This window comes from Malania oleifera, chromosome 5 (assembly GCF_029873635.1).
Source record: "Malania oleifera isolate guangnan ecotype guangnan chromosome 5, ASM2987363v1, whole genome shotgun sequence".
Classification (NCBI taxonomy): Eukaryota; Viridiplantae; Streptophyta; class Magnoliopsida; order Santalales; family Ximeniaceae; genus Malania; species Malania oleifera.
The window spans coordinates 64,888,831-64,910,673 of record NC_080421.1 but is presented as its reverse complement, the minus strand read 5'-3'; the positions used below and the strand labels follow the sequence as shown (position 1 = coordinate 64,910,673).

At 37.0% G+C, this 21,843-nt stretch overlaps 1 protein-coding gene across 1 annotated transcript; it reads right to left on the bottom strand.

The window, feature by feature from the left end:
- Positions 1-1,844: 1,844 nt before the first annotated feature.
- On the bottom strand, positions 1,845-21,102 carry LOC131155787 (serine carboxypeptidase-like 20). The gene is made up of 14 exons (XM_058109190.1): positions 20,496-21,102; positions 20,236-20,381; positions 19,399-19,466; positions 19,132-19,254; positions 18,915-19,017; positions 18,805-18,842; positions 18,626-18,727; positions 17,877-17,957; positions 17,545-17,787; positions 16,632-16,697; positions 16,441-16,562; positions 2,544-2,657; positions 2,280-2,325; positions 1,845-2,121 (listed from the first exon to the last, which is right to left on the bottom strand). Exons 1-14 carry the CDS (start codon positions 20,636-20,638, stop codon positions 2,038-2,040), a joined length of 1,479 nt encoding a protein of 492 aa, XP_057965173.1. The 5' UTR covers positions 20,639-21,102; the 3' UTR covers positions 1,845-2,037.
- Positions 21,103-21,843: the final 741 nt, after the last annotated feature.

The window sequence follows — 21,843 nt, the reverse complement described above, 5'->3', positions numbered from 1 at the left end:
CTACAGATTGCCCAAGTACGGATGAGGATATTTGAGACATGTCAAAGTCCTCTATGCTAGCGTTGTGGGGAGTTTAATGTATGTCATGGTGTGTATGGGGCCAGATTTGGCACATACAGTGAGTGTGGTAAGTAAGTTTCTATTTGATCCAAGAAGACAGCATTGGGAAGCCATCAAATGGATATTGAGACACTTACGGGGTACATCGGGTTATGACATCATGTTCGGCAAGCAACAGGGTTGTCCTTCAGTTATGGGGTTTGTAGATGCTGATTATGCAGGGAATATGGATGATAGAAGGTCTACAACGAGTTATGTATTTATCCTTATAGGAGGACCTATATGTTGGAGATCCATGGTTCAATCTCTGGTAGCATTGTCCACGACTGAGACGGAATATATGACAGTTGTTGAAGTTGCAAAGGAAGCCTTATGGCTTACCGGTTTGGTCAAAGAGCTGGGCTTACAGCAAGATGTTGTGATGATGTATTGTGATAGTCAGAGTGTCATTTACTTGGTGAAGAATCAAGTGTACCATGCTAGAACTAAACATATTGATGTGAGGTTTCACAGGGTTCGAGAATTGATTACTTCAGGTGAACTAGTGTTGGAAAAGGTTCATACAATCTGAAAACGCAATGGATATTTTGACTAAATCGGTTATTTCTGAAAAGTTCAAGCATTGCTTGGACTTACTTCATATCTCTAAGTGCTAAAAGGGAGACAGACCCAACTTAACATTCTTAGGTTGAGGTGGAGCATCGGGCTATGTTTTTCGTGATTCTCCTAAGGGGCAGAAATTCACCAAGGTGGAGATTGTTGTGAATGGTAGCTCATTTCTTGAGATGACTAAGTTACACAAGGAGAAGAACATAGTGTAGAATTCTGGAAGAAAACCGTCGACGATTTTCTATGGCTTTTCTGAAACCGTCGACGGTTTCACTGAAATCTCAAACATTTTCAGAAAATGCTCTCAGTATCTCAAACTGTTGACGGTTTCAGAAAATATCAGAAAACTGTCGATGGTTTTGTTTTTAGGATGCGAGATAGAAATTCAAAATTTAAATTTGAACGTTAAGTTGGTTAATTTTTTTTTAGGGGGGGGGGGGGAGTCTCTGAAGGAAAGTCTATTTATACTTGTCTGAGTATATTGTGACATATGAGAGATCATTTTTGAAAAGTGTATCGTGTACTCTATAATTTCTTAGTGAAATTGTTGTGCCGATTGCTTCCGTGGATGTAGGCATTGCCAAACCACGTAAATTCTCGAGTTGTTGTTCTTGTTGTTTTTATATATTAGTTGTGTTGCTTGTATTTTATTCCATTTGTATCCTTTATCCGACCATTATTACAAGGAGGAAAATGTAAGGTTATCTAAATGTACAACAATATAATATCAGATGTTGTGAGATGTGTCTTACCTCTTCTCGAAGTGATCCTTTCATAGTCAGACATGCATTCCTCGCATTCATTCCCAATTTAATTAAGGATTTATAAGTGAAAGTTTCTTATTGATTTTATGAGTCTTTATTAGTAGAGTTATAAGAAAGTAATTATCCCATTCAATGCTTCTTTGACATTATGGTGTCATTTTGTTCTTTGTCCAAAATTACTTTAACCCATTGCTCTGAGCAACTAAAGAAATCTAGTCTTTCCTAGGTGATTTTTTCTTCCTCTTATTTTCTTCATTGTTTACCATTTTTATTAATATATGGAAAAATACTCCACTAAACAGCATATTGTATTCACGACCTTGACCAATATTATTGCTTTTAAGGCTAAAAATAATAATAAAATTTCCAATCATGCAGTACCATATTTGCATGCCATTAGGGCCATCAAAGTTACAATACCACAATAAATATTGATGTTTTTATTTTGCGGTGAAGAGCTAAATAGAAGTCATCTCTTCATATGCATAAATTTTCTTTCATACTGATAAAAAGTAACGAAGAAACATTAGAAACAAGCTCTCTCTCTCTATCTCTCTCTCATACACACACACACACACGACCACAATCATAGCTTTCTTTCTCTTCATATAGGCTGTCCTGCCAAAAACCGGCTATAAAAATCCAATGCCTCTCGCGGCTTGTATTCTGGGACTGTATGCCCAGCTCCCTGCATACACAACAAATTAGGACGCCAAACACCAATAATGAAATCCACAAAGAATAGTATATGATATTACAATGTTGTACATGCAGAAGTTGTTCTAAAATTCAACAAATTCCAATATTTAACTTGTTATAGAGTGAGAGGGGTTCGCGTGTTCGAACCTTTATCGTCAAAAAGGTGAGGTTTTTCTCATATCCTTGTGTGTACCTGCAACCAACAATGGACAACAATTCAACTAGAGCCAGAATGGGCTGTCACATGCAGTTCAACAACATTTTAAAATTACTCCCAACCAAAACAAATGATTCATAAATACCATTCATTTGGAGATGAGTGATGACAGCTAAAAGAAATCTCTTCTTAGATAAGTTTTCTCCAATTTAAAAGATTAACCCAGAATAATGAGCAGAAAAGGTGATACGTACCCGGCAACTTGGCCGTTGGAAGTCCATTGCCTCCATTCCTCCCGGACAGCATATCCGATAGACCTTGTCCATGCTTCACTCCCAGTGTATGGAACACACATATCATGGTCCCCACTGCCAAAAAAGCACAACAAATATCTTATTAATTAGTATTATAAAAAATAAACTTAAAATGTAACTGCAATGCATATGTTAATACTCTATGACGGCACAAAAAGTTCAGTCCAATTATGGCTTTGCATAAAATTAGTGCCTTAAATATTACGTTAGAAGAGAGAACACCTTAATACTGCCTCAAGAAATAGCATCTACTCAGAGAGCAGCCTGACCTTGTGATGATTCCTTAATTTCTACAAGTGCTCCTTCATAAATATTTCAGTAAGCAAAAAACTCGGAGGCTACTGGTTTACATGGTTGATCCCACAGTACAATAATAGAAAATTACCAAAATTAAGAGACCCGTCATCAGATCGCCAATGAGCATTGGTCCCACCTTAATTTATTGATGAGGTTTACATGGTTGATCCCACAGTATTATTATTATTTTAAAATTTATGGAAATTGTGAAAACTCATCACCTGATAATTAATTGCAGAATCTCAGACAACCTTTGATTCCATGAAGGAATATGCGGATCATGTACATTCCTTTTTTGGTTTGAATAGCTGGCTACTCCAGAAGCATTGATGCTACCTTAATTATGCCAAGCATATGCCAATTTGTTCTGAGATGACGAGCCAAGAAACCATTGAAATCAATGATCTAATGATGGTCATTTAATTCTGAAATGAAAGAAGTGATTTCAATTTCAATCCAAGAAATTATATTTGTTGGGCTTTGTCGAGCCTAGTTTTGTTTGATCCAAATGATGATGACCCGACTTGAATTAATGCTGCATGACTTTTAATGAGAGATTTCTCTACTAAGGCTTAGTCCATTGGAGCGAAGGCTTGGGCCGATGCCCAAGCCATACTCGCGGCGCCCCTGAGAAAAATTTTTGGGCCCCATTCGGAACCATGTGTGCAACATATAAAACGATTGTTTTTTGGGTGATTAGGTTAGGCCGTCATTTTGAGAGAGAGAAAATCATTGTATGGCGCACTCTCTGTATTTTTCTTCTTGATAATAATGAAATCCCTGCAACTCCGTGGACGTTGGCAAAATTGCCGAACCATGTAGATATTGTCTTGTGCGTGTGATTGTTTTTCTTTGGTGTGGATTGTTTCTCTATTTTTGTTTCTCACAGGATCTGGGAATTTCGTGCTGATTCCCAACAATATTTGCATAACATTCTCCCAAATTATGGCTACTGCATTTTAATTTAACATGCAGCAAGCTAATTCTAGTGGAGCAGAAACATGTTTGCATCCTGCAGGGTAGAGTTTGGACCACAAAAGACATTGTTTGTCTGTCAAGGAAGAACTTTTTCTTTCCAGAACTGTGTGTAGAACAACAGCTTGCTTCCTAGATAGATTGACATTTTTCTCCAGAAGAATGTTTTAAGCAACAAACATTGGAAAATACCTAATGACTTGTTATTTCCAGCTCAAAAACCATACTAGCATATCTTAAGCCAAGATCTTCTCTCTCTCTCTTTCTCTCACATGCGCGCGCACACACACTAGTTATTGGTGACTTCTAAGTTTTCTAGAAATTGCCCTTAGGATTTTGGCTTCTGCTTGGCCATCAAAAGCTTCAATGTTCTCTTTCGTACAAAAATCCTCACAATCAAATAGTGCAGAAAGAAAACAGGGCTGCAAAAGAGGCTTAAAGACACAATCTATGCCCCAAGTAAAAATTAAGTGGATGAGGAAAAAAGACATACCTAAATCATAGTTATGCCAGTGTAACCTCAGATGCACCATCCACCTTTTGGTCAGTAGGTTAAAACTGATCCAGAACCATTTTTGTACTAGGCTCTAGCCATATTGCTTTAATGTTTTAGTACATATTGCATTAAATCTACAAAATTTACATAGAGGACAGCAGCTAAAACTGGCTGTGGCTTGTTACTTGGCAAGTGATTAAGGAACCAGTGGGCAGGAAAGGTTAGAAACTATTCCGAGATGCACTGCCTGTTAGAATTTTGTAGACTTGCATAGCCATTTTATAAAACCCAGATCAAATGAATATTGGACATTTTGGAAGCATGGAACTAACAGGCCTTATTGTAAGTGGTCACCATATTAAGGTTATGTGCCTAAAGCACCAGTCCATGAAATTCTCGTATGTGTGGGCCTTGTTTGCACAAGGAGCCCATGATGGGTAGGGTTTCCTTATGCCAGTATTTAACAAGAAGGAGAGGTCCTGCCCTCACTCTAATTTAGTGTGATTGTTCTTCAAGTCACATCAAGAGAAATGAAGAGGGTAGTAAGCACTCTTCAAATATCGCAGAACTCTTCGGACCTCAACAACAAAATCCGTGGTGCAAGGTACACGTCTTGAAATTAATTTATGTTTCAAGATCATGTGCCAGTGATTGATTTGGGAAATTGTTTTATTGTTTCAGAATGTTATTGTTATTGTTTTGCGAAATAGTTTATCGATTGGTATCAGAGCTAAACTCAATACATGAAACTAAGTTCTCAAACTTGTTCTGATTTCTTCCTAATTTTTTTTTTTATTCTTTATCCTATGTTATGCATGTATTAATTCATAACATGAACAAGAAAAATAGGATGATAAAATTGAGATTTTCAACAAATTTAAATCTTAACAAGCTAAGCCATGGCTGTGAGGCTACCCAGAGTTTTTCATTATTTGATTAAAAAAAAAAGATTCTCTTATTCTTAAGGAATGATTTGTTGTCTAATGAGTTACTTTAACAATCAAAAAACATAATTGAGTGGTTCAGCCATGAGAAAAGAATCGAACACATGTTCATAGTTCTTGGAAATTTTAATGGATAAAAACACCTTATTTTTTAAGATTATTTCATAAAATATGTACAGGGTTTTTCAAATTAATTGAAAAAAAAAAAAAATAGTAGATGAAAATATCAAATGTAATGAAGATTGATAAGAAACAAATGCAAACTTGGATTGAAGGAATCTAGGTCAAACACAACCCAAAACTAGGAATCAGGTGAAGAAGATTAAGTTTTGTGCACATATTAGCCTTCCCCATGCACGAGCCAAGTGCGTGTGGATGCATAGGGCCCACTCGTGGGCCTACAACAAATTATTAAAAATTTTTAGGTTTTTTCCCGAAGCTTTTGGGATATATAACACAAATTTTAAACCATCCAAAAATTATTTTCTCAAAAACAAAAATTCAAAATTTTGTGTTTTTATGCTATAATCTCTCATCCGAGGCGAAAATTTTTGTGATGATATTAAGATATTCAGAAAATATTGATATTGCATACTCTTGGAATTGACAACAATTAGACATAAAATAAAATTACAATGTCCTATGAGTATTTGTATGCATGTTGGTAATATAATAGCATGTGATTGAGACCCTATTGATATGGAATTGGAAATTTGAAAGCAATCTTGTGACCACAATTATTTGAAAATTAATGAGCATATTGATTGTGTCCTCGCCTATCATGGGGTACAATTGGTGGTGTTCATTATGGAAAAACAATTTGCATAATAAAATAAATTTTTTGGCCAAGTAAACTATTTTGGATTGTAATTGGGTGCTAAGAAATCCATGATTGATGGTCATACCCCTCTCAGTGTGTTAGTTGTGAAATTTCTACTGATGATAAAGAAAGTGGATTAGGTATTGCACATTCAAGGATTCAGGTTTCCTGTCGGTATCGAATTTTGGGTGCATAATATTTGATTACTTTGCTTTGTCATATGATGAATTGTTTTAGCATTGTAGTTCGGGACCCTTATACACGGGACTATAATGGTTAAAACGGTTTAGCCTGTGCCCAATGTTTGAATAGGCAATGAGAAAATTATGCGTATGGCATGATATTGTTTTTTCATGCATAATGAATGTATTCATTTATTATTTCCTCATCTACTTTGCCTTTACAATTGTTTGCTACAAAAACACTACTTGGGACCAATTTTGAGGACTTTATTATCTAAGGGTTTACCATGCTATTATGAATGTGGATTTGGCATTGAAAGAGGATGAACCTATGAAGCCAAATGTGACTGCTTCTGCCAATGAGAGGGCTTATTATGGAAAAGTAGAAACACTCAAACCAAGTGCATTTGATGCATATAAAGCATTCCATGGAGAAATCTAGGAAAAATGTTCTATAGATATGGAATGCTAAGACTTTATTAAAATCTATGTTTGAAAAATTCACCAAGTTTGATAAGACCAAGGAGACATACATGAGACTATTAAGTTCCACTAGGTATGATGGCTCTAGTAGAGTGCGTGAGCACATTATGAAAATCACTCATTATTATAACAAATTGAATGAGATAAAGGTGCCCTTAGGAGAGAGTTTCTTGGTATCGAAAATTTTGGAATCCTTACCCTCTCAGTTTGATACACTGACAACATCTTATAATACTTAGAAAAAAGAATGGACGTTGATTGAGATGACTACTATTGAACAAAGTGTATAGTTTATAGTCCCACATCGGAATGTTAGGATAACCTCACTCTCTCGTATAGCTATACATCTCGAAGTTGTAAGCTAAGTACACCAAGTGATATTCACTTCCTTTTGTATAGTTCTCTCTCTTTTACTTTCTACTTGGTATCAGAGCAAGGTTACGTTCCTTGTTTAAAGTCTAGGTTCTCAATTGAGCTGTATGCTCTGCAGTCGCCATATATGTGGAGCTTGTGCATTAGAAAGCTTTATTGGTAGTAGGTTGAGTCGTATGATCTGTACTTGCCACTTTTAGTGGATCTTGTACATCAGAAAACTCATTCTACTATTTTCCTGATGCATCATTTCATACTGTCACTTTCTGATGACCTTTTTCCGGCGACTTTCGGCAACTTTCTGGCGACTTTCCCAGTGACTTTGTCGACTTTTCCAGCGACTTCAGACAGCTTTCCCAGTGCCTTCCGGTGGATTTTTCGACGACTTCGACCATTTTCTAGCAACTTTACTGGTGATTCCGGTGGCTTCCGACAACTTTTTCGACAATTTTCCTGGTGCCTTCCAGCGTATTTTCTGGTGACTTTCTTTGCTTTGCTGCGTTGATACTTTTGTAGCCTATTCCTCTTCTTTACAATGGCTACCAAGGACGGTGATATGCCTACCAAGAGCAATAAATCCACCTCTTCTTCTCTGAACCTTCCATGCCCTAACTTATCTCTGGCTCAGACTGCTCCTGTTCAGAAGGTCACCAACATTCTTTTGAATGGCGGCAACTTTCATGCTTGGTCATAGTCCTTTCGCTTATATCTTGAGGGCCGTAGCAAGGCTGAGTGGTTGTTAGAATTGGAGTTTCACCTTGCTAATACTGATCTGGCTCACTGACAGTGGTCCATTGACAATTGTGTCATCCTGGATTGGATATTTGCTTCTATAGAAGACCACCTCTACAAGATGTTCATGTTTCACGATATTGTTAATAGCCTTTGGTCAGCCTTGACCAAAATGTTCGCCCACACAAGGTGTGAGACTTGGATTTTTAAGCTTTATCGAGAGCTCCACCAGACGACCCAAGCTTCTTTGGGTTTATTTGTGACTGACTTCTTCGGCTATCTCCAGTCTCGATGGGAGGAGCTCACCCAGTATGAGCCTCTTTTTGAGTTTCCTACTGAGGCAAAAACTATTGAGGCAAAGCGTCAAGATTGTCGGCATACCTATAAGTTCTTGATGGGTTAAAATTTAAGTTCGAATCACTCCGGACTCAAATTTTGAGCACATGCCCAGTGCCCTCTTCATACGAGGCATTGACAATGATTGATGGTGATGATCGGCGACAACGTCTTCTCCCTGGATTTGCTTCTTCTAGTGTGTCCAAGCAAGTTGCCCCTTACAGTTCCTACTAGTGCTAGGTATGTTGACCGCAAGATTTGATTCTGTCAACATTGCCAACGGAATAATCACACCATTGAGCGCTGCTTCATTCTCCACCCTAAGCTGCAAGAGCGTTACTCCAAACAAGCCTCTCGTGGTTGTGGCCGTGGAAAAGGTCGAGACCTTCTAACATTGGAGCTGTTGCAGAATCTCTTCCTGCTCCTCCGGCTTCTCTTACTCCTGCACCTGCTGCTGCTCCAGATTTCTCTCAACTCAGGCTCAGCTTACTCAACTTCAGTCTCAGATTAGCCTCCTTGTCTTTGCTGCACCGACTGCATCCTCCTTTACAGCAACCTTTGTTGCTAGAAACCCTACTGCCCTTTTAAGTAAGTCTGGCTCGCCAGGTGGCACACCCGTTTGGATATTGGACTCAGGGGCAAACAACCATTTGACTGGTGAGGCATCTTTCATTACATCCCTTGTTTCTTTGTTGGTTCATACTATCTGCAATGCCAATGATACCTCTCGTTCCATTCATACCCAAGACACTGCCTGTTTATCCTCGACTCTATTTTATTCCTTGTATATTATGTTCCACAATTTTCTTACAACTTGTTATCTATTGGCCGTATTGCCAAAAAATATAACTATGGTGTGGTTTTCTTACCCAACTCTTGTTACTTGCAGGACCTGAGTTCGAGGAATATTTTTGGCAGGGACTTTGAAAGGGACGAGCTCTACTACTTTGGCGATCTGCCTTCCTATCCTGCTTCCTCTTCTAGCTTTCAAGCATCTGTTTTGCCTTCTGATGTTTCTTCTATTTTCTTTTTAAAAACCTTGGATTTGTGGCATGCTCGTTTGGAACATGCAAATTTTAAATATTTTTGTTGACTGTTTCCAGAATTTAATAAAGCTTGCAAGAATTTTAATTTTCAGTGTGCTACTAGCGAATTATCTAAGCATGTTCGTTTATCTCTATCTCGTATGCACCGTTCTCTTGCAGCTTTTGATATTGTTCATAATGATGTTTGGGGTCCCTCCCCTGTCTCCTCACTCATTTAGCATCGATATTATGTCACCTTTATTGATGATTACTCCCATTGTACCTGGGTCTACCTTATGAAAAATAAATTAGAAGTTTTCACTCATTTTCAGGCTTTCTGGCGAATGATTAAGACTCAATACAATATCGTGGTTCATATCTTGAGGTCTCACAATGGCCGTGAGTACCTTCGTAATGAGTATCGTGCTGAGTTGTGTCAATAGGGTATTCTCAAACAACTGATATGTCCCTACACTCCTGAACAAAATGGTGTGGTTGAACACAAAAATCGCCACATCATGTCTATTGTTCGTTGTCTTCTTCGGGGAATGCAAGTCCCGAAGTCTTATTGGCCTTACACCGTTCTCAATGCAGCCTATCTTCTCAATCGTACCCCGAGTTGTGCGTTGCAGAATTCTACTCCACTTCATCTTCTGCATCCTGACAGGTCTCTTTTCTCCCTTCTTCTTAGAGTTTTTGGATGCACCTGCTTTGTTTATGACTGGAGTCCTTCTTGGACCAAGCTTAAAGATAAGACCATCCAGTGCATTTTTCTAGGGTATTCCTCTATGTCTAAGGGATATTATTGTTATGATCCTATTGGTCGGCACACTTATCACTCTCTCGATGTCACGTTCCGTAAGTCTACCCCCTTCTACACTGATTTCTCTCCTTCCATATCTCCGCCAGTGCCATCTCCACTTCCTCAACTTGAGCCTATCTTTCTCCCATCTGTACCAGTGCCCTCTTCTCCGGTGTCGTCTTCATTTTTTAAGCCTCCTACCTCTACCCCCATTGGGTAGGACCATATCTCTCTCATTCCAAAGGTTTACACTTGCTGACCGCGCCCTTTGGAGCCTCTGTTAGCATCTTCACCAAGCTCAGGTATGTCTCCTATAGTCCCTGATCCCCCTGCTCCCTTCTCACAGTATCCTTCTTGAATCCATTGAGCTCTTGATAGACTTTCTTTAGTTTGTTCTACTTACTACCCTATGTCCCAATATCTTTCTTATCAGGACATTTCCTTGAGTTATCGAGCCTTTTTGGGACAAGTTGATGCTATTATCATACCTTGCTCAGTTTATGAAGCCCTCTAGGATTCCAAATGGGTGGTAGCCATGCATACTGAGATCTTGTTCCCCTTCCTTCAAGTGCACGCACGGTGGGCTATAAATGGGTGTTCACAGTTAAGCACCTTGTAGATGGTATTGTTGATAGGTATAAAGCTTGCTTGGTGGCCAAGGGTTTTAGGCAGATTCTAGGTTAGGATTTTCATGCTACATTTGCTTCTATGGCAAAGCTTACTACTGTTCGCCTCTTGATCTCTTTGGTGGCTTCTTTCACTTGGCCTTTATATCAGCTTGATGTCAAGAACGCCTTTTTGAATGGTGATCTTACTGATACTATTTACATGGATCCCCTTCTTGATTTTTCTGCTCAAGGGGAGTATTCTGGAAAGGTGTGTAAATTGCGCAAGTCCTTATATGGGCTTAAGCAATCACCTCGTGCATGGTTCCAAAGATTCAGTGATGTGGTTCTCTCAATGGGATTTATTTAGTGTCAGTCAAACCACACTTGCTTTATTAGACGTCTCTCCTATGGCCCTTGCACCATTATCTCTGTCTATATGGATGGTATTATTGTTATAGGTAATGACTTGTCTGGAATTTCTCAGATTAGAAAGGACTTGGGGGACACCTTTGTCATCAAGGATTTGGGACCCCTAAAGTATTTCTTAGGAATTGAGATAGCACGCTTTTGCAAGGGCATTCCCCTCTTTTAGCAGAAATATGCCCTAGATCTCCATATGGACACTGGTATGTCGGGATGTCAGCTTGCTTTTACACCCCTAGATCCTAATATTTCCCTTTCTGTAGAGTCTGGTAATCTGCTGACAGACCCTTCGGTGTATCAGAGAATTGTTGGTCGCCTCATCTATTTGATCAACACTCGGCCTGATTTAGCCTATACAGTGAGCCTAGTAAGTCAGTTCATGCATTCTCCCCGAACTTCACGTCTTGATGCCGTCTATCACATCTTATGGTATGTGAAGATCTCACCTGGACTGGGATTACTCTATTCATCTGGAATACAACCAGGTTTTTCTGTGTATACTGATACTGACTATGCTGGGTCCAAGACTGACAAACGATCTACCTCAAGTATTTGTACTTTCAAGGGCGATCATCTTCTTTCTTAGAAGAGTAAGAAGCAGGCAGTAGTTTCCCGTTCTTCTGCTGAGGCTGAGTACCATGCTATGGCACAAGGTACCTGTGAGATCCTGTGGCTACGTGCTCTCCTATTTGAGATTGGCTTTCTTGTGACATACTCTTCTTTGTTGTTTTGTGACAACAAGTCTGCTATATCTCTCTCTTCTAATTCAGTTCTGCTTCAGATGACCAAGCATATTAAGGTGAATATTCATTTCATCAAGGAAAAAGTTCGTTCTGGGATTTTCTCTCCCCACTTTATCTCCTCCAAAGGCCAGGTTGTTGATGTCTTCACCAAGTCTGTTGGCCAAGGTTTATTATAGACAACTCTCTCCAAGATTCGACTTGTAAACATCTTCGTTTCAGCTTGAGAGGGAGTATTGAACATAGTGTATAGTTTTTAGTCCCACATCGGGATGTTAGGATAACCTCACTCTCTTGTATAGCTATATATACATCTCAAAGTTGTAAGCTAAGTACACCAAGTGATATTCACTTCCTCTTGTATAGTTCTCTCTTTTACTTTCTTTTACTACAATTGTGGTTCAAGAGGAAGAGATGCTAAAGAAGGTTAAGTTGAATTCGATTCAGGTCGTTACTTATGCTCCATCTTCTTTTGGTGGGAAGAATAAATTTAGTAGAAACTATAAAAATAACTATTGCATTGGGAAGAAGAAAAGGGATTACGGAAAACTTTAGTGATCAATTGAATTTAAGGTTAATGGTTTAGACGAAAAATGTAACTTATCTCACAAACTTGGGCATAAGAAGATGGATAGCTAGAAGCATAGCAATAGATATGAAAAGAATGGAGTTCAAAAGGTAGTAGATGCCAAATGAGGTAGAGATAAAGGTGGACATAGGGAATGGAGTCAAAGTCCAAATGGAGAAGATGGGAACTATTAAACTTCTGTTGGCTTTTGGTCATGTTTTAAAACTAAGAAACATTGCTTATGTGAGGGTAAGGAAGAAATTTATTTATGTTTCACTTTTGGACAAATGTGGTCACTCTTTTAATTTTAGTAAAGGAAAATCAGTTTTGAGTTTTAATTCCTCCATTGTTGGTTTTGGTTCCTTGTGTGATGGTTTATATAAACTTGATTTGGATGCAATCTTTTTTTATTCTCTCTCTTCATTTGTCATGAATGCAACTATTGGATGCAAGCGTGATAGATTAGATGAGAATTATTCCATACAACTATAACATAGATACCTATGGCACATTTCGAGGAGAGAAAATGGAAAGGCTAGTTAAGGATATAACTCAGATTTTAATGATTTTGAGACTCGTGTTGATTGTATAAAAGGGAAATTGAAAGCTAGAATCAAAACCAAAGGAGCTATTAGAACTCGAAATATCTAAAATTAATTTATGTAGATATTTGTGGTGCTTTTATTCTTGTTGCCAGAGGTAGTCATAGATATTTTATCTCCTTTATTTGATGAATTTTCCCACTCTAGTTGTATTTCATTCATGAAAAATTTGACTCGTTTGATGCATTTATAAGGCATTTAAAGCCTCAGTTCAACACAAGATAGGAAATAGGATCAAAACTGTAAAATATAACAAGGTTCATGAGTATTATGGAAGGTATATATGATGAAATTAAGTAGAATCATGGACCTTTATATTGACTATATCTCTACGTGACTAGGTTGTAGAAACACAACTTAAGAAACGTCTATTTTAGAGTGCAAAGTGGAATTGAATTCGCATAATTCACAGATAAAGAAGTTTGACCTTAAATCTATGAGTGGTCACTTTATTAGTCATTGCATTGGCTCAATAGCCCTTAAGTTATATTGTCCTTCCTATAATATTAAAGTAACTGAATCAAATCATGCTATATCCATTAATGAGATCCCATAGAGTTCGAAAGTTGTACTATTAGATGATTTTAGTGGATAGCCCTTTGAGCATCAATTAATGGATATTGAAATAGCATTCCCTAATGGAAATCTATTTGTGGGTGTATATATGGAGTAGCTGATGGTTTTGAGAAATCTAAGAAAGAATACTTTGTGTGTAAATTGAAGTAATCCATCTGCGATGAAATAAGCCTCGTGGCAGTGGTATCTGAAATTTGATGACATTGTCACTTCCTTCGGGTTTAAAAAAATGCAGTCGATCCTTGTGTATACTAAGGATGAGTGGGAGCAAACTTGTAATCTTTGTGCTCTATATTGACGATATATTGTTTGTTAGCAATGATATAAATCTTTTAAATGTAACTAAAAGGATGCTATCACAATAGTTTGATATAAAAATTTTGGCGATGCCTCCTTTGTCTTAGACATACAAATCCATCGTGATAGATCCCGAGACATTCTTGGTTTATCACAGAAAACCTATATTAAGAAAGTTTTGAATAGATTTAATATGCAGTTTCATTCGGCATGTGCAGCACCCATAGTGCAGGGTGAGAAACTATTCAAAAATCAATGTCATCAAAATGATGATAATAGAAAACATATGAAAGAAGTCTCGTATTCTTCAATAGTTGGTAGTCTCATGTATGCTTAATTATGCACACATCTTGTTATTGTATATGCAATTGGTGTGCTTGGCAGATGCTTGAGTGATCTTTGTGTGAGTTATTGGAAGGCTACAAAGAAATTCATGAGATATTTGCAAGGCACTAAGGATTACATGCTCAGATACATGCGGTTAGATTACCTTGAGGTGATTGAGTACTCCAATGTTGACTATGCAGGGTGCATTGAATGATAGGAAATCCACATCCGTTGTTTCTACAATGGTAGGAAGAGTTGTATCTTGGAAGAGTATTAAGAAAACTTTACAGCTACCTCGACCATAGAGGCAGAGTTCATTGCCTATTATGAGGCAACTTATCAGCCTTCGTGGTTATGAAATTCTATCACAGGATTCCACATGGTTAATTCTATTATGAGACTACTATTGATATAATATGATAATAATGTTGTTGTTACCTTCTCTCTAAACAACAAGAGTTCTTCACAATTGAAACATATAAATATTAAGTACATTTTTTTTGTTAAAGAGAAGATCAGGGATAGGCAAACTCATATTGAGCATATAGCCACAAAGCAAATGATTGCGGATTCACTAAGGGATTGACCCCTAAAGCTTTTCAGCATGAAACTAGCTTAGGTGTGGTTAAAACCCTTTGATATTTTGAGCTAGTGGGAGCGCATCATAATGATAGATGCTAATTACATATATTTTTATGATTACATTATTCTCGAGAATAATATGAATTGAACAATTTAATTGTTACTTATTATGATGTGTGCAAACTTATGTAAATTTTTATCATGGTCATATTATGAATTGCATATTTTGAAGCATTTTGTTTGGCCTCATTTATGGAATATTGAGATTGTTGTCTCGTTGTGATGTATTTGGAGACATTATAATATCAATCTCAATTAATATTTTGACATAGTTTCATTTATGAAACATAGAAACATTATGATTTAGTCTCATCATGGTATGTTTCAAAAACATTTTGGCATCGGTCTTGATTAACTTCTGTGAGAGGCACATGCATCTTGATGGATGCAGAGATTATTGGAAACATTTTTGGCCCAATCTCATTATGTGACATTGTGATGTACTGAGACATTCTTCGTTTAGTCTAAATAACCTTCTTTGAAGCTGGAACATCTTGGGCAAATGCTTGATTCGTTTGCAGAATAGACATGTTGGTCACATTTTTCCATGTTATTTTGACCACACTCCTATGATGCATGTATGATCACAAGATTGTATATCTTTTGGTAGTGTAATGTTAGTACCTCTTTGAGCATGTATACTTTTAATGTTGGATATGCATGACTTCATTATGGATCTAGTGTATGGTTGCAAGGTTATGTATATTTTGACTTGTATGATGTTAGTATCCTCATCAAATATGATTCTTTGTATAGTTGGATATGCATGATCTCATTCTGGACCATTATGTTGGATGGTGCTTGCTCGGTTCGATATTCTTTGTTGTGGCCACATGTTTGTGTATTTTAGTCCAAAGATTTTTATTTTTTTTTCCCTTATAAAACTTCAGCTATGTAATCCAAGAGATTGTTAGAATTTTGTAGACTTAAATAGTCTTTTTATAAAACCCAAATTAAATGAATATCGGACATTTTGGGAGCATGGAACTAATAGGCCTTGTGGTAAGTGATCACCATATAAGGTTATGGACCTAAAGCGCCAATCCTCCATGGGATTTTATTATGTGCCGGCCTTGTTTTACACAAAGAGTTCGTGATGGGTAGTGTTTCCTTATGTTGGTATTTAAGCAACAAGGAGAGGTCCTACCTTCACCCTAATTCAGTGTGGTTACCCATCAAGTCACACATCAATAAAAGGAAAGAGGGTAGTAAGCTCTTTCAGATATCACGAAACCCTTCAAACCTCAAGAAAGAAATCCATGGTGCATGGTACAAATCTTGAAATTAATTTATGTTTCATGTTCATGTGCCTATGATTGATTTGGGAAATCATTTTATTGCTTCGGAATGTCATTGTTATTATTCCAAAAAATAGTCTATCACTGCCTTCAAAATCCATGTAAATCATCTCTTCTAGTTTTTCCTCCAACTCAAACCACTCATGCTCCGCACATACCTCAAACCACACACGCCCTTTGCAACCATACACCACCCCCCTTTTTCTCCCAAGCAGGGTGCAGAAAAGGGAAATATAATGAAGCATATTGAGCAAGAACTGAAGTAATAAGCACATCAGAGCTGAAGATTCACCTGAATATAAGTGCCCGATATCCCCGAGCAGTAAGGTTTTTGTGGAACTTGATCATGCTACCAGCATCATGATTGAATGCAATTTTGTCTGTGCATAGCTCCCAACGACCGATCAAGCTTTCCTAACATATCACAAGAATCCTATAATTACTATTTGTGAATTGGATGTAATTAAGATGAGTAAATCTTACATTTTCAGCATGAATTGCTTCCCTAACTGCTTGATTGTTAAGCCATGAAGTTGCAACTTCGTCATCCTACAAAGTAAATTCCAATTGTAAGGAAAGTTATGTGTAGGGCTGTACATAATCTGTACGAGGTGACTAGTATAAAAAACCTAGGAAATGAAGCAAGCGTGCTGACACATCAATGGAAAAGTTTAGAAATATTCTATTTCAAGGCCTTAAAAGGTGCACCAGAATAGTAAGAAATATTGTCAAGAGAGATCTAAGATGAATCATAAAAAATAAATTGATTTGATAGCAGGTCATACTTCAAGTGATCAAACACAATGGATTTCATGATGCTCAGAAAAAAAAAAGAATGTATGGATCCCATGGAAATTTTTTGCATGGACGTGGGACTCCTGTCAGGTTATCCCTTCAAAACTAAACTGGAATAGAAAGTTAATTTTTCCATGAGCATGAGACTTTGTCCAGATTCATCCCTTCAACACTAGAATAGATTTACCTAGGACATACTGGATCATTTTATAGCACAATGGATAGAGAGTGACACTTTTAACATATTTACAGCTTATTTAAATTGAAACCTCCACTTTTTTATGCCTTAGTTTTGTTATCCAAGCTTCCTACCATCTACAGTCTTTTCTTCTATCAAACCAGAAACCTCTAGAACTAGTTTTTCTTTTTTCCTTTTTTTTTTTAAAAAAACTTTTCGTCTCCACATAAAGCCCACAACTACTCATGGGTATTTTTCTTTTTAAATGAGCAACCTCAGCCAACTTCTGGGGATACCGATAACTTCCCATGCATAATGTCTGTTTCGGACTCAAGTTTTTCCAAGGCTTGCTAATCGTCCATTTTAACATTTTCTTCTCAGGCATAATTAAAGGTTTTTAGGATAGTAAATGTAGCAACTTACAGTGCAGGGGACACTGTTACTATTAAGGAGCTCTGGCCAAGTTGGAACAAGTCCTTCTCTTACGGGAGCCCTGAGGGGCCAGGCACGGCCAAACATTCTTCTTCTAACAGGAAGAGGCTTGTCAGTCTCACCTAACTTCCTGAAGCTTGATGGTAACCTTGCGTTACCATTTGTGATCTCTCTCAGTTCTGGTCCATGATAGCAGGGTTCCAGAATGTCATATATGTTTAAACCAGCAATGTCCTGGGTCGAACCAGAATTCCAAGTAAATCACACTGCAAATGAATTACATTAACTTGACTCTTCTTCTAACCATAAAAAGCAAGTCTTACCTCATCTACTTTTGAAAGTGAGCTTTCACAAGTTTCACTAAGAGGCCTATAGTACTGTCCTTGGCATTCTTTGCTAACCTCCTGAAGCATGAAGCATGAATTGTTATGAATTTGTTCATGAAAAAATGAACAGCAGCAAAGGTGTTCCATTCAAAAATATCTGTTTCGACACATTAAAAAATATCAGTTTCAACATAGAAAAATTGTATCTGTTTAAATTCAGAAAAGAATCCAAAATTCTTAGAACTTCCTAAATTCTATTCAAACATTGGAAATTTTTTTGTTTTTGAAAACATAACCCGAGGAGGAAAAAAAATACAATGGAAGCTTCTCTTTGGCTGGATAAACTGGCTGGAAACAGCAGTCAACAAACTACAGAAGAAATTTATATAAACCAATTTCTGAAAAAAAAAAAATCATTATCTCCAGATCCACAAATAACCTTGGCATGACTCAAACAAGTTTCTAACAAAACAAAATTTTAGCTACCTTCTATAGACTTATTAAACCAGGCAGTTTATCGAGGTAACAAGTCAAACCATTAGTTGTCTATCTGATAAGTTTCTCTAGTACAACATACTGGATAAATGAAAGATGAAAGATTACTATCAAATACAATGTTCCTAAAAAGTATTAGAATTGTTTTAAAAAATATTTTTTTTGTATAATTCCCATGGAAATTTTAAACTCCAAAGAAGCATAACTTTGAACATAAATTAACCCCAATCGAAATGGGAAGCTGCACTGACCTCAAATAGGTCATCTGAGATCAAGCCCATCCCATGGACAAATGGAACAAGAGCATTGCCATCAAATTCCTCGTCTGTAACTCCATTTCCTACTAAATAGCCCTGCAGAAGTTGAGAGTTTCATATGTCAACTACTAGATCATGTATAGAAATTTAACAGGATTTCCAAAGAGGCATACCTTAAAGTTGATAATAGGCATTAAATGAGCATCAAGTCCTGTCAAGGTATATAATTACATGTAAATTTTTAATCCCAATGCATATTCTATGAAAGAGATAGAAGAAATACCTTTCACAACTTCATAAGCAAGAGTTGGCACATATACTCCAGCATATGACTCTCCAGCAATAAAAAATGGATTTGAGAGGAATTCTGGGTATTGTTGAAACCACTGGATGCACAACAACAATATGCAGAGATATTAATATCAGAGAATATCAGTATGTACTTATCCATCCAGCTAATATGCTAGCCTTTATAGGTCTTAATTGGTTTTGATCAATACCTTGAGGAGAAAGGTATGTGTGTCAGAGGCAGTCTTTAGGTCTCCAGTCAAGTAATCTGTGCTATTCCCTGAGTAAGAAAATCCAACTCCAGCTGGAGAGTCCAAATATATAATGCTGGAAACCTGAAATTTAAACAACATTCTAAAGGGAACTGATTTTGAGCAATCAACGACAAAACAGTGAAAAAAAAAACCTCATATTATTGATAATGAATCAAAGAAATATCATACAATTCAAATTAATATAGTTTATAGAGAAATTTCAACCTTGGACCAACTGTATGGATTGAGATGTAATTTAGGTAGAGGATTTCCCATTTGGAAATTGAATGGTCCTGCAGAAAATGGAAAAAATGGTCTTCACTGATCCAGGATTTAATAATTTAAAAGGAATAAAAACGCAAGTCCATCTGGAGCAGAACATTATCCCTCATGATTAAAACCAGAACATTTGAATCAGAAAAGAAAAGGAGGGAAAAAAGAAAAGAAAAGAAAAAATAGAACACCTCAAATGAAGCAAGACCTCTAAGTTCCGGCTCAAAGAAATTTCAACTCAGCTCCAATTATTGTACATAAATAAAAGTATAAAACTAAAATTGAAAACTTAAATTTCTATTTGACTCTTTGAGACGGCATAAAATGACTCAATGCATGAATTGATTCCATAAATAGATTCAACAAAATCAACCGTGTCAAATGACGATAGGAATTTGGAACAAGAATTTCCTTTTATATTTGCAGTGATTAGATCTGTAAATACTGACAGAAGTAATAAAGACAAACAGGACTAATTTCAAATAGTAATGAAGATGTGAGTCCAACTAAAAGAATCTTCTAACAGTTGGTTCGCACCATATCTTTTCACAAAAATCAGAAACAACTGATCGAACAGCAGCTCTAAAATATACTTTCTCCGTAATCCGAAAAGATAGAAAGTTCAATATTCAGGAAATGGAAAATTTGTTTTTTTAAAAGGATGGTGTCGGAGACCCTTCGACACTCAACTAATCAAGAAAAGACAAATTTAAGCATTCAAAAACCTCCAAAATACGAATACAGTCTCACAAATAATCTTTAGATCAAACGAATTGGTAGAACCAATACCGTGCTCGTACACGAAGCCGTCGAAGCTTGAGCATCCCGGTCCTCCATTGAGCCACAGAACCACCGGATCCTCTGACGGCTTTCTTTCAGATACAACAAAATAGTAAAACAATTTCTTCCCGTGATTTTTATCTATGGTCACATATCTTAAAACCCAGAAGAAGAAAATCAAAAAGAGAAGCACGAAATTAACAGAGAATAAATTTTAATAAACAAATGTCATCAATCAGAATGAAAAGAGGAAAGCATGGAACACATACCCAGAGTAGTGTTTGGAGGGTAAAGTGCCATTGAAACCGGGAAGTTGCGAGAGGAGAGCACTTTCAGGAGCTGATTTAGCTAGCAGAGGGCTGGAGAGGAAGCAAAGCAGGAGTGTGTGGAACAGGGGAGTTCTGCTGGCCATAGCCAGCTACTGAAAGAATTCTTTAAAGAAGAATAAACAGAGCGGTATCTTTTATCCAACACCATTGGCGCTGTGCCTATTATATAAGGAATAATAATGGGGTAGCGGTCAGAATTTACTTTGAAGGCAAGAGAGAGAGAGAGAGAGCGAGAGCACACAAAATGCCTTTCCTAGTTTCCAGCAATGAGTAGGGTGAAGATGCTCAGATGACCTGCATGTTTCAGACGGGCCAATGATGTGATGACATTTTTCCACAAATGTTTTTGAGATTTTGGGTTATGAGAATTTTGCAGGCCAAAAATCACGGCAGCCGTTATGAGGTGAGGAAATGATCAGGTAATTACTTATTTATGGAATAACTTGTCAACTGGATTTTTGCTATGCGAAGCGTCTGAATGGGGTGATGACGATGGAGGCGTGTTTGTTTGTGTATGAGAGAGAGAGAGAGAGAGAGAGAGAGAGAGGGAGAGAGGGCGGGGGCGGGGGCCGGGGCCATTCTCTCTAAACACAGAAATGTAGTTTTTGATTTTTATTTTAAAAATATTTTTTTTCTTGGCTTTTATTCTAAGATGCTAAGAATTATAAAAGTGTTAATTTAATTTAATTTTTTCTTAGTATTTGTAGGCAAAACTTGCAAACCTAGTTTTTATTATTTTAAAATTTGTAAAAAAATAATACCTACTTTTTGTTATGAATGGATGAAATTCATTCATAGCATGTCCATCTCTTCATCTCCCATGAACCCGCCTCATATGTTTGTACTAATTCATGTCTCTATAAATCTACCTCATATGTCTGCACTAATTATGTCTCCATGTGAACATGTCCCAAATATTTGCACTAGTAATAATGTCAGCGTTAATTAGCTTATGAAGGCTATAAAAGCCTCCTCTCACGTAGTAAGTCGAGTAGAGAAAAAGAGAGAGAGAGAGAGAGAGAGAGAAAGAAAGAAGTGGGAAGAAAGACGAGAGATATAAAAGAAAATGAAAGAGATATTTTGTATACTATGGATTCCACATTACTTTGTAATTCTTCCTCACAATAATAAAGTTATGATATATCATCCATCTTATTTAATTTTATTTATTTAATTTTTATATCTTTTATAACACTTTTCAATTTTTTACCCTATCCAATCCTAACATTCCCTCGCACCGTATCTTGCTCCACTCACTCACATCCAATCCCTTCCAAAGATATCTTAA